The 13,495-nt window shown below is 39.0% G+C and overlaps 1 protein-coding gene across 2 annotated transcripts; it reads left to right on the forward strand.

Moving 5' to 3' along the window:
- The first annotated feature begins 262 nt into the window (after window positions 1-262).
- hhex (hematopoietically expressed homeobox) lies at window positions 263-5,187 on the forward strand. 2 transcript variants are annotated; one of them, XM_069900535.1, is made up of 4 exons: window positions 264-767; window positions 2,632-2,810; window positions 3,279-3,329; window positions 4,398-5,187. In XM_069900535.1, exons 1-4 carry the CDS (start codon window positions 410-412, stop codon window positions 4,647-4,649), a joined length of 840 nt encoding a protein of 279 aa, XP_069756636.1. In that variant the 5' UTR covers window positions 264-409; the 3' UTR covers window positions 4,650-5,187. The 2 variants fall into 2 exon arrangements, with proteins under 2 accessions (XP_069756638.1, XP_069756636.1); XM_069900537.1 differs by lacking the exon at window positions 3,279-3,329 and having other exon boundaries at window positions 263-767.
- Window positions 5,188-13,495: the final 8,308 nt, after the last annotated feature.

The following is a 13,495-nucleotide window of genomic DNA, read 5'->3' on the forward strand; positions in this document are numbered from 1 at the left end:
TTTAAACCCCTAAACACAGCATTTGCAGCAAATAAAGAACCGTGGTTCATATGGGATTTATTGGGTGGAATTCGACTGCAGCGTTTACCTGGTGTAATCCGTTCACCTCCCTGCTCTTTCATCCGAAGGTGGGACCCTCTCAGTGAGGCTGCGCGACGAGAGGAAGGGGGCGGGTCAGCAAGTTCCGCCACGGGCTCCACTCCTGCAGCCAATCACCGAGCGACTCATGAAGGAATTGACACGCATCTCTTTGCCCCGCCTATGCTCTTAGAAATCAGTGGCTGACTGGAGTTTTGATAAGTTTAAGGAAGTTCGGAGCAGGAATACCCCGGCCGCTCCAGCAGCTCTGACCTGCAGCCACCAACAACAAGTGGAGCGGCGCTGAAGTGATCACGGGACGGCGGCCGTCATGCAATACCAGCACCCCAGCTCCTCAGCCATGAGCGTGAACCTACCGCTGTACGGGCCGACTCCAATGCAAACAGTGCATCCAACTCCATTCTACATAGACGACATCTTGGGTCGCAACGGGACGTCTCACACGACCCCAGTGACCCCCGGGCCGACCCTACCGTCCCCAAATACGTCCTTCACCAGCATTGCTTCCCCGTACCGGACTCCGATCTACGAGCCGACTCCAATCCACCCCGCCTTTCACCATCCAGCTCTGACACCGTATGGTAGCAGCGCCTTCTCCGGACCCTTGTACCCCTTTGCCAGGACAGTTAACGACTACACTCATGCATTCCTCAGACAGGACCCCCTAGGTAAGAACCAGTTTAGATCTGATCTCTTCTCACTGCTGTGCTCATGATGTGAAATGAAATTCTTTTAAAGTCGTTAAATTTCAGCGAACTTGGGAAATTCTGCAGCAAAAACCAGATTGTTTCCTATTCCGCTTACGCTGGATATCGAGATACCACAGTCATCGAGTAAATCATTTTACTGCTTGAGCTCATCTGAATTTCAGGGATGAAATGAAGACGGGCAGTTGGGACGATCGACGATTGAGGGAAAAAATATAATTGAATTCCGTCACCGAGCTCATTCTAATGTGTTATCGGTTTATGGGCGTAGGTTCAAGAACAATTTCTTTTCAAACTATCGCGTATCTCTGGTGCCCATAAATATATAGATTGAAATACTTTCCGTTCTTATCCCAAATTAACAATCGATGTCCAAATGTCGATTGAAGGTGAAGAATTGAAAATGAAAGTTTATTATTTTATTTAAAGTTTATTATTTTATTCTAGCACTAAAGTTCCTTCGGGGAAGTCGATGGGCAGAAATCTTCACGGAATCCATGACGGGCAACAAATATTTTACGTACTTGTTGCCAAGTTTTATTTTAAAATATCCTTTAAAATAATAAAATGCATCATCCACTAATATAGAGGAGATTTTTTTTAAAAAAATCCTTCCGCTGGTGGTTCACCCTCTGTTGAAATTGCACCTTGAGTTAGTTCAACAGCCAGGGCTCTGAAAGACTGACCTTTTTCCGTTCATACAGGAAATCTTGAGTTCTCGATAGGAGTAAATCTGGTTACAAAGCTGTAAATGTTTTCCTCACAGTCAGAAGCAGATTCTTCCCCGGGAGTCGTGCACAGAGCTGATTATTTTATCGACATCCTCAATACAGACATATACAGGAAACACTCGAGTTCTGATAGCCGGGATACGTTTTTCTGATATTGTTCATTTCCTCTGTGCGGGATATGACTTTATGGCAGCTAAAATAACCAATTGCGTTCCTATTTTGGTGGCTGCTTTGTTGCAATTGAAGTGGAAACTGACGCAAGCGAAAATCGCAGAAAATAACAGCTCCCTTGAATTTAGGAAGATTTCACTGCAGCTTCAATGCCGCTGAAGCCCGTCTTTTAACATGGGAATTATTTTTTTATGGGCAGTTTTGAACGATGATTTAAATCAATGCAAAATAATTTGATACCCATATAACATCACATTGTTAAAGTTAAATTAAATGTTACTGGCAACACTTTCTGGTTTATAGTCGGATCAAGCGTCACACGAGTCAGGCAGAACTTGATTTTTTTGTAATTTAATGCACTTCACGTCTACAAAAGTGAACTGCCGCATAGAAAATGTAAGTGGCCTATCTCGGCTTCCTTAACTCATTTATGTCAAGAAGCAGAAGGAAATAACAGTCCTTTAACAAGATAGACCAACAGGAAACAGATTGACGGAAATGTTGCCATGGTCTTGAATTGGTCGATTTCGCGCAAGCCTCTTGGCTCGGATGAAATCAATGTTGCATTGTGAGACCAAAAAAGAGACCCCGGTCCATTTTTCCGGGTCCAAGTCCCAGTTTGCTAAGTGGCTTTGTAATGAAAATAAATTAGAGGTTTTACTTCGAATAACTGGGAAGGAGTTAAAGTTGTGCTCAATATAACAGCCTGAGGATATGAATTCATCGAATGAAAAATTCCGATTATTTTTCTTTTAGATTTTTAATTTTATATTATTGATGCATTATATTAGATTAGCCTGCTTTCGTGACTGCGAACTGCTTAAATAAGAATTCCAATGTGATTTTAATTCATTAAAGTATTTAGAACTTTGTGACCTGATTCGTGTTTATTACTCCAGTTGTTTTGGTTGATTTTCTAATAGGAAAGCCGTTGATATGGAGCCATTTTATTCAAAGGCCTCCACACAAAAGAAAAGGAGGGCAAGTTCGATTCTCAAACGATCAGACCATTGAACTGGAAAAGAAATTTGAAACTCAGAAGTATCTTTCACCCCCTGAACGTAAAAGACTCGCCAAAATGTTGCAACTCAGTGAGCGACAGGTCGGTAAAACCGATATCCCAAGCAATGGAAAGAATGGTGTACAAATAGCCTCCAGACCTACATTTTTCCTCTCGTAGGCAAACACGACCGCAGCAAGAGTTCATGTGCATTACCTGTAAATATTTTGACAATATGGCTAATAACCTAGGATGTAATATTTTAAATGTTAATATGTTTTTAAAAATCACGCAAACGCATAATTAGGATCATTTAAATTCCCATTTTAGAATGTTTACTTTTTTGTTTGATATTTACATGTCCCTACTGCTCTTTGCGTTAACTCGTCACAAAACACGTTTATCTATTTATTTAAACATAAGTAGAATACTTTCTACTTTATGAGCCTCAAAGCAGGTTGTTTCCTATGAGGTTTTGCTTTTACAAATATTCCCATCAAAACAGTTTTTAGAGGCTGTTATTTTTGACTGAAACCGAGGTTGATGGGTTTTTTTTTAACCCCCCTGTAGGTGAAGACTTGGTTTCAGAATCGCAGAGCGAAGTGGCGACGATTAAAACAGGTAGGGAGATTCTGCTCCCATCTCATCTCCGCGGAGCCCGAGGTTCCCGTTGTTAGGGAAATGAGTGCCCAAGCGAGGGATCTTAAATGCCAGAGCCTATTAGATTTTGAGTGCCAAAGTAATTTGAAACGTTATTTAACCTCTTTACCTTGATTGAAAAGACAAATAGTCATGTTGGAATTCAGGATGAATCACTGGAGCAGCACAAATGCTAAAAGCTTCTAATGTGGGTTCTTTATCAGTTATTTTGGCCCTTTCGCTCTCGTCCCATTAGGAATCTTTTATCTTTTTCAGCTATTCCATATGTTGTTTGTGCATTTGATAATAGCCGATCAACATAAGAGTCGTCAAATTATCCACACAATTCAGAGACTATGGATTGCACCATCACTGAGCAATTACATGAGTCAACGCATTTATTAAGTCGTTGAGATGCAATTCACCTGGCACATAATGTCTTCATCTTTATTTTGCTCCCCCAGTGATTTAAACTGAGTTGCAACCCACCTAGGTTCAAAAACAAAATGGGACAGTGGCTTGGGAACTTTGAACGACTGGTTTGCTGCAAATTCGTTTATCGTCGTTGGAAATTTTCTTTATTTGCAAACGTAGACTTTGTTTCTGTTTTGAGCAATTTAGAAAAAAAAAGTTCGATCTTATCAGTTCCCCACAGATTTCTTTTTCTCGGGGTTTAAAACGATTTAAAAACAACAGAACCAAGATGGGGAAGCCAAACCAATAAATAAAACGAATCGAAACCCAGCAGCGTCCTTAAATCTCAATAGAGTTGTTTTATTCAAATGTTAAAACGAAAGTGAGAAAGGAGCAGACATTGCCGTTAGCGCAGCTTCTCCCGACATCAGAAAGAGCACGTTGGAGTTCCAGCCAATGCTCGGTTTATTTATAGACTAACAATGTATCGCAGTTAAAAGGACAAACCACGAGCTCCCAGCCACAGACACGCGGCATGTTCCTGCCGCCGAGTGTCTGCGGCTGCAAGTTCGTGGTCGTCCACATCTCCCTGCTCGTTTTGAGGTCCTAATTGGAAAACATTTTTGTTCAAAATAGGAAAATCCTCAAGGAACCAAAAGAGAAGAATCGGACAATTCGGATCAATCCGTCGAAAGCCAGTACGAGAAGGGCCGGGAGAGACGCTCGAGTCTCGAGCAGAATAAAGCAGTTCTACTAAACGGGTCACATTGTACAACGCCGCCTGCTTTTCGGCCAAATGAATCGGAAGCGTCAGACGACAGCGATGAAGAAGTGGACATCGATGACGAGAGGAGTCCTTACCCTGCAAGCGCACAACCAAAAATGTAGGGAAACAGGTCGGTTGGAGAATGGAAGGATAGTGGCTTATCCTTGCACTTTACTGGGAACCGGACTGCTAGGTAGGGTCTATTTCCTAAAATCACAAGAATGTATAAGGTGCGATGCCCAGACCTTTATTTTTATTCATATTTTATATAAAATATAAATAATGGGTCTATGCTCAATGAACACCCCAATATACTACCGGCCTTTAAACGCAATGAAATGAAGGGTTGTGTTTAATTCAAAATAGCACGTGGTTATATTTATGTACAGAACGTATTTTTTGAAATTCGAATATTTTAATACTTGTGTATAGAACATGCTTTTTGTCATTTTGTAAGAAATTGGTGAGAACCTACAAAGAGTCAAGTAATTCTTACAATCTTATAAGACGATGCCAACCTTGTATTCGACAGTAGTTTTCAGTAATACTTCGTTTGTGGTTTATATACCTCATATTCCAAAAGTATTGTGTAGAATATGATTATGTAAATATATGTTTGGTTGAAATGCTCGTGTTAATAAATGCAGAAAATAACATAAACTGCTTTACAATTTGAATGTGTACTTTATTATTGCAAATTTACCACCCGCGTCGATCACCAGATATGCTCTTGTGTCTCTTATCTTACAACTTGCCATAAACTGATTATGCAGCCTTTACATGAGTTCGTGTATTCTCAAAGGATTGCACATGCAGTTTTGTTGTTAGAGGTACAGATACATGTGGAGAGAGCCTGGTAAATTTAATAGAACAAACACAAAATGGTACTGAATGCAAGTTTATGGATCAACACATACATTCATGATTTTAGAAAAGGTCCCCCAATACAGTGGTTATAATATTAACAAGATGCATCAGATTTATGGTGTAGATAAGCTGGATCTACCCTACATTTAAGTAGATGAAAATCAACCCTATTTCACATGTAAATACAATGGAGGTTTTTTTTGTTGGTTTTGAAGTCACATCAGATATTGGCAAGTTTTTTATCAATGTTGAATTAAACAAAAAGAAGTGCTTTCATTGTTACATTGTAACAATTTATTTTTTCTGTTGATAAATGGTTATTTTAGGGGTTGGAGAAAAACCTAATCATTTTCAGTGCACCTGCGTCTGTAAAGTTTGGCCTCACATTGGAAAATTGGATGATTCTTTTTTATTGCTGTGTCCATTCAAGGGAATAAAATTTTCACATAATAGAACCCAAACAAACCCAAAATAGCATTTGTGCTCATTATTCAATTAGTTAACAGCAAATTGCTAGTCTCTATATTAAATTAATTCTTACTTGGATAAGATATTATTTAATTTGGTTTATTTTCTGAAATTGAAATGCATGATCCTTTCAGTTTAACTAGCATTGATTTAAATCTCATTTATATTTATTTATCTGAACACAATGCTGCTGTTCATTACTTGCACTGACTGTGCTATCCTCCTCCAATGTCTTACCTCCAGTGTCCAGTTGGGTGAGACTATAATTGCCTGGTTCCATTCCTATAGATCAAATCATGGTGTCTCTTCCCACTCCTAGTCCTTTAACTTTGCTACCTCTCTCGGATCTATCCTATTTTTCACCTGACCGTTGGTGATATCATCCAAAAATTCAGCACCAGTTTGCTAAATGGTTGACACCCAGCTTGATTTTCTCATGAGGAAATAATCAGCTGATGCAGCAGCCCAGTGGTCAGGCAGCATCCATGGGCAGAAATGGTCAGCTGCCTTCTCATTACCTTTCTCACTTCCTCCACAGCATTTAAATTGTCACATTGCTTGTTTAATATACATCATTACATGAAGTGAAACTTCAATCAAATAAACATTAGAATATTCAAAGTTATTGTCTTCTTTCCCTGCTACAATTTCCAGTTTCTAGCCATAGGCTCAATTTTACCCCTGCCTCAGCTGTTTGCAACTTTATATTTTGTCTAGAGTTGCATTTGAGAACATGTACTGTATCTGTGCAATCACCAGGCCTATCTACTTCCATAAAAATGATCCCAAGTCATCTGCTGTTTTAATCCTCATACATTGCATTTTGTCTTGATTCCTCTACTAAGTGCTAAGGAATAACAACAAACTCCTACTGAACTTCCCTTCTTTCAATCCCTTTAAATGTAAGATGCATCCTAACTCTCACCCTCTTCTGGTCTCACATTTATTTGATGACCAACATTGGCCCCTAATAGGGAGAGGATAGGAAGGAACAAGGAACATTGCCTAAGGTATGAGCATCTATGACCTGTCTCTTGAGTAGAGAGAAATTTACGAGTAAAATCTATGCTTTCCAGGAATTAGTGAGAGCCTGTATATATAATAGTTTAACTTGCAGTCAATCTCAATGCTGTACTGCAATCAACGTCTTAGTGTGAACTAACCTCCGTTTGTATTGACTTCCTGCAGGTGATAATACATAAACTGTAACAACAATCTCAATACTATTTTCATGTATGGAGAAGCAACTTGAAACAGTTTTGTAAGTTTCCTCAAGGTCAGTGGCTTTTAGGCTGACATGACTCTCTTTTGTGCTCTATATTGGAAGATGATGTATCATGAGATATTGTCATTTATCAAAATTCAATCACTCTTCATATCGTCAACATCTTAGAGCAATGATGATCACTGCCAAGCATTTACCATTTGCTTTTCCTTTATAATGGTTCTTCATTCTCCCATTTTCCTATCCTGGAAAATAAGTACGCTTGTTCTCTTGGGGGTCAAATCTAATTTATTGCTCTTCTAGTTAAGATGCAGAATGTGCACCTGCTTGACGGGGGCATGGTAAAATCTGTGTTTCTCTCACAATCAAGTTTTCTCCATAGATACTGACTTGTAGGTTTCCAGCTTCTCAACTATGATGGCTCGATCATTCTAAAAAAAATCTTCTATACACACAAGGCAGACTGCCCGTACCATCATAACTTGGCGTGGTCTCCTGTACATTGAGAAACTGGATGCAGACTGGGAGATCACCTTGTTGAGCACTTCGACTGTCTACCCCAAAAGTGTGGATCACCCGGCGGCCACCCATTTCAATTCCTAACCCCATTCCCTTGCAGACAAGTCTGTCCATGGTCTAATACACTACCAGACTGAGACCACCCACAAATTGGAGGAACAACACCTCATCTTCCAACTGGCACCCTCCAACCAGATGGCATTAATATAGACTTCTCTAGCTTTCATTAAAAAACCCCACCCCCCTCACTTCTTCCCCGATGCCTTCTCCCAACTCTGTCTCTCTCCCTTCCCTGTCTTCTTTCGCACAGACATGATACATTCTCAACTCTCCCCCTTCATATCCACTGCACGCCTTTTGCACCTTTTGTTGGTCTGGATTCCTCCCCCAGACAAACCTGTATGAATTCTGAGATTTTCTAGGATTTCCTACTTCTGGCTCATTCTGCTTATCCCCCAAAGAAGGGCTCAGGCCTGAAACACTGGCAATGTATCTTTTATTGTCACTGAAAGTCTGGTTGAGTTCCTCCAGCATTTTGGTGTGTTCTTACTACAATCACAGCATCTGCAGACGTTCGTGTTTCCCTCAACTTGGTGTGTGCGCTCAGCTTTTCTGGGAAGCTGGGTCTCTGTGCAGCTGGCAAGAGAGCGGGTAAATATAAACCCAAGGATACTGGGAATGTTTGTGGTCAACAGTTAGAAATTTTCAGAATGATCTGATTAGTGAAAAAGTCCATCACTAAAATAACTCCTTGGCAATAACATTGCAGAATATTACCCTCTCAGTTGCACCACCTTCTGTATTGTCAAATTATATTGTCTCAGCTTTCATGTTGAAAATGCAACATAAGACAATTGAAGAGTCAGCTTACTCTTTTGCTCTGTAGTTCTTTCTTGCTGTTGCCTTCTACACTTGGCTACCTTTTCATACTACCCAAGTGGTTGGAGCATAAGAGGCAATTGATTCTTTGGCTCAGTCAAGTCTCCAGACATGGTGTGAGTGAGGTTATAGTTGCTGACCTCTGCTAGCATTGTGAAAGACCTTGATAATGGACTCACTTCTTTGGACAGCTTTGCATTTTTTGGCAACTGTGCAGTTACCTAAAGTATTTTGCTCTCCAGAGAAATGGCAACATAATTTAAAGCCCAGTTATTTACAGCCATTGGTGCAAGAAAATGATCAGTGTGTTCTGAAGTATGCCTTTTCCCCATTCCACGTCGATCAAAGATCTGTTTGATGGATGGAGAGTGGGAGAACACGTTTAAGAAAATATTGCACATTTCATCCTTGCATTCCTTTATTGGCCTTCATCCATAGGATGGTGAAGTTCTGTGGCCAGGAAAGAGTCATGCATGTCAAGCCAGTCCCAGAGATATAATTTTTTGTCAACAAATACATTAACCTGGTAGACACCTAACTAGACCAAAGATGTGAGTAGCTCTCCTAACCTATTCAAAGTGAAGATAATAGAATCCAGAGCAAATGAATGGTGGTCTGATGGCATGTATTCTAGAGTCTTGAGAAGTGATTATGGAAATACAGGAGAAGTCCTAAAATGGTCCGGGATTTCAGATTTTCTGGATTCTCGGGGAATAATTATGAAATTCAAATTTAAGGAAGCAATAAAAAGAAGAGATGAACAGGTACATTTTGATAGTTGAATCAAATACAGCATGTTTCATTTATCAAAATGAGAAGCTTTAAAGAAAATTAAAGTCAACAATTGACAAAAATCTAACTAAGCATAATTTAGTTTTCACTACAAAAAAAGGAGGGTGTAATGCTTGAAATTATGTTTAAAAATGAACATTGTAAAATAAAAATGGAGTATCCCCGTGAATTTCTTTGTGATAAGATTACCTTTATTAATTAAGCGTGGGCACCGTGTTACCGCTGTGTATCTCTGTGGCGTTTACGCTAAATTTAAAAAGCTTGAGAGTTTTTGAAAAGTCCGGATTTTTGGGCTTCCACTGTAGTGGATGTATGGGTTCTTGCCCATCTAATGGCACAAGAATCTGAGGATCTAAAGAGACAGAACGCGGCAGAAATACGAAATGGACTGGTGGATGGAGTGTGGGACATTATTCATTGTGGAAGGAAGAATGAAAAAGCCAACTAACTACAGGCCACCATTGCTTATTGTCGTCCTATATGATTAATTATTCTCCTTTATAACGGAAATTGTCATTAAAAATTCGCATTGCAATTAGCCTGCCTCCTTTTTGAAAAGGTTTGTCTTTTTTAAAAAGTCCTGACAGCAAGTTACCAATTTGCATATGGATTGGATGGACATTTCATGATTTTTCCCGTGATATTTCTATCTTTGCTTGGAATCAAAAAGTAGATATAAACTGGAAACGGGATTGATTTCCAGCATCAGGAAATGCTGGAAATATCCATTGACCTGAAAGTAAACTTTATTCATTTTTCACAGATGTGTCTGACCTGCCGAATATTTCTACCATTTTCTGCTTTCATTTAATTTTTGGGCGCATTTTATACACACAGGATCACTCATACATACAGGGCAATTAATAATGGACTTTGAAAGAGAGCGGAAGCTAAAATGCAGAGATTCCCATGACTTTCGATATTTGGCTTTTTCGATCAATCCGTGGCGAACGGATTGCAATGGAGCGATCCACTTGGAACTTACTAACGAACGAATATGTTTGGCATTCAATTCATAGCAAGAGGTTTCATTTTTAAAAAAAGTTTTCGGATGTGTCTTCTTGTCAATGCAAGAAGTTTGCAACTTCACTGCAATCGGATCCAATTATGCAGGTTAAGTAATTCATACACACTTTGTCCGGATAATAATTCTTGCCAGTGTTGCTTTAACCAAATACTGTCAGGAAGTGTAACACTCCTTAACCAATAACCGCAACAATACTCTAAAATGACAGCGTGCAATGAAAATAACGTTAACATAATGAGACAACGAGGATGACCTCCCAGAATTAACTTCAAGAATGAATGCCGAAATTTGTTGAGTCTATGGCTTGTGGAAACAAATCTTTTCACAGTTGAGTCAAGAAATATGTCATTCACCATCAATGTCGACACGTGATGTCGCATGAGCTACAACCTTTGTGAAATAAAGGATATTCCGAGTACAATAAAGTCCAAACACCAACTGATTTTCGAAAGCATTACTTATTGATGGATTAATACACAGAAAAGTACATACAGGTCAAACGACCGAGACTAAATGATATTTTTCCCAGTATATTTCCTAGTACAAAATGATATTCTACACCGAACTCGTTACATTAAATGATCAGTGGTAGTGAAGACAGAGCAGACACTCGCCAATATGGCAATGAAAAATTGTAACAGAATTCAACTGAATAAATATTCTCCTGTAAGGTCTCGTAATTTCTCTTGGCGTTACTCATGCTAGTTTCTGAAATGACATTAAAGCATTTGGAAAGGAATAGGTAACACGTTTTTTTTTAATGGAGGGAAAGCGTGGCGAGGTAAATTTCTTTTCCTAGCGTCTGACATTATTAAATGGGATTATTTGAACTAAAGATGATTTGATGAAAGATAAATCTATGGCATTGGCCCATTTCGCAAGTAATTTATAGCATTTCCTTGCTAGTTAAACACAGATTAGCCGGTTTGCCAGCAAATTAAAACCAAGCACCTACAACAACGCCCCGAGCAGTAATCAGCTATTTTATAACATTCTTTTAGTTTCTGTATCAAATTTACAATAAACGACATTGATGCTGGAAATCTGAAGCATAAACAAACATATAAGTGACAAACCTATAATTACAAACATATAAGCATTCAACGGGTCAGGCTGGATCCACCGAAAATCACGAGGAAAATGAATGAAACTGACAGGTTGTGCTCTTTCTGGTATTGTCGTCGCGGCAGTTCAAGGACATCTGTTGGAAGTCAAAGCAGTGTGCCGAGGATTGGCATTTTCTCGGCAATATAGAAACGTGTTGGTAATCCAAAATCATCTATCTGTCTCTGAGATCAATGGTTTCTAGGGGAGGATTAGAACTAGAAGCAAAACCATTCCAACAAATCTGCAAGATGGGAAAGTGCAGGACATGAAAATTCAAGCGTCGCTGGGAATGATTTCACCCTTTTATTTCGAACAAATGGCTGGCGGTTGCGTTCACTGCAAGTACCAAAAGGCTTGTACAAAGATGTGTTGAATTGGCTTAGAATACTGTTATCAACCTATGCCATTACCTTCACTGTCATCGAACTTGAGCAATTGCATTTCTATTAACTGTTCAGTCGATCTGATTGCATTCCGAGAAAAAAAAAACACAACGATCTGTCTGGAGAGGTATATTATTAGTTCGTCCTTTACAAAACAGGTTTTCGATTGATGTAGGACTGCGATGATTTGGAACGATTAGAACAAATACAAGTAAGTACACCGTTTTTGGTTAAAAATTAATAGAATTACGTATGTTATCTAATATAGAATGTTAGATTACTGACTAGCAGCGAGTTGTTGGACTTCTTCATGCCCATTACTAATGCTGCGCCCAAGGCCAATGTGCACAAACTGGAGCTAGTTGTTAAAATGAAATCCTTAAAATGCGCCCTGCTCACCAGTAATAAAAACCAAGGAAGAATTATCGAAAAAAGTCAATTTTGAGCTGGCATTGGCAAATTTCTTTACAATGTACAAGGACTGGCAGACATGCACACAAAGTAAATGACCATGCTGGAATTTAAGTATAGTATGGAAACATAATTTTGATTTTCATACAGCACAAGGACACCCTCTGCTTAAATATATATTTGGTGAACAGAAAATACATTTAAGATTGTCCATTTTCTGAACAAGGATTACTAAGCAATTCTTTGCACCTAGGGGAAACACAATGGGCAAAAATGCATGTGCTACTGGCTGGATAGAGAAGATCTACATCCACAACAGACCTCTCTTATTGATTGCTGCTGGTAACTTTGGTAATTTCCCAATCAGTTGCTAAACCTACACTGGAATTAATCATGGGTTCCACATCTCTGCCAAAATATCCACTCTAGCCTTCATTTTCCACTGTTCTTTCAATCCAGTGGCGAGCTTCTATTTTTTACAAACATGAGGATATAATTTTCTCCACTTTTCCAAGACCGATCATTCAGGTTTTTTTTTGCTCAGATGCATTCAAACATCTTCATTAGCATTAAGTGTAAAACCTGCTAGGTATGTCGGATCTTCTCTCCTGTATTCTATTCCAACACCCAAATCAGGAAGGAAATGAATAGGCCATTGGCCCTTGAAGTTTTACCATTCCATGAGGCCATGGCTGAATCTCAGTGCTATAACTTCTATCTTCCTGTTTTAACCTCTCTCCCCACCCCACCCAGCTCATTAGTGCCCATGATATTCTTCTTACCTGCCTCTGGATGTAAGTACAGTACCTGTGCTAAACCTTCTACTTCTCTTAGTCTGCATAGTCTGTCAGATAAACTCATACTTTCCATTTGAAAATGATTTTTTTTTGCCCTCATAATTGCTCACTGAAGTCAAATACATAAATGACTATAGGTTTTATCATTCATCTCCCTACCTTGACCCTATTTTATGTCTTTGGAACTCAGCTCTTGATTTTCAGTGAATTATCCATTGTTCTATTTCACATAACTTGACAGTGGAGATTTTTGAAAATATTTACATTCACATTCATATCGGAATTTCACCAGTTACATTGATGCCAATCAGAAGTTCCATTCAAAAAATACTATTGGCCTTGCATTTTGTAGTTCATCCTGTAAGTTAAATTGTTTGTTGTTCTTTCTCCTATTAATAGTTTCAGATGACATGCTCTTACTTAATTCATTATCTCTGGTTTTCACACATGCATTTTCTCTAATCAGTGTGTGCTGTATTCTTTTATTTATGGA

The sequence above is a fragment of the Narcine bancroftii genome, chromosome 10 (assembly GCF_036971445.1).
Source record: "Narcine bancroftii isolate sNarBan1 chromosome 10, sNarBan1.hap1, whole genome shotgun sequence".
NCBI classification, from domain to species: domain Eukaryota; kingdom Metazoa; phylum Chordata; class Chondrichthyes; order Torpediniformes; family Narcinidae; genus Narcine; species Narcine bancroftii.

What these genes read in the sequence shown, in the direction of transcription:
- hhex (XM_069900535.1), top strand. Translation starts at nt 410, where the DNA reads ATGCAATACCAGCACCCCAGCTCCTCAGCCATGAGCGTGAACCTACCG. An exon ending in CCTCAGACAGGACCCCCTAG is followed by an intron (nt 768 to 2,631) that starts GTAAGAACCAGT and finishes ATTTTCTAATAG; the next exon opens with GAAAGCCGTTGATATGGAGC. An exon ending in TGCAACTCAGTGAGCGACAG is followed by an intron (nt 2,811 to 3,278) that starts GTCGGTAAAACC and finishes ACCCCCCTGTAG; the next exon opens with GTGAAGACTTGGTTTCAGAA.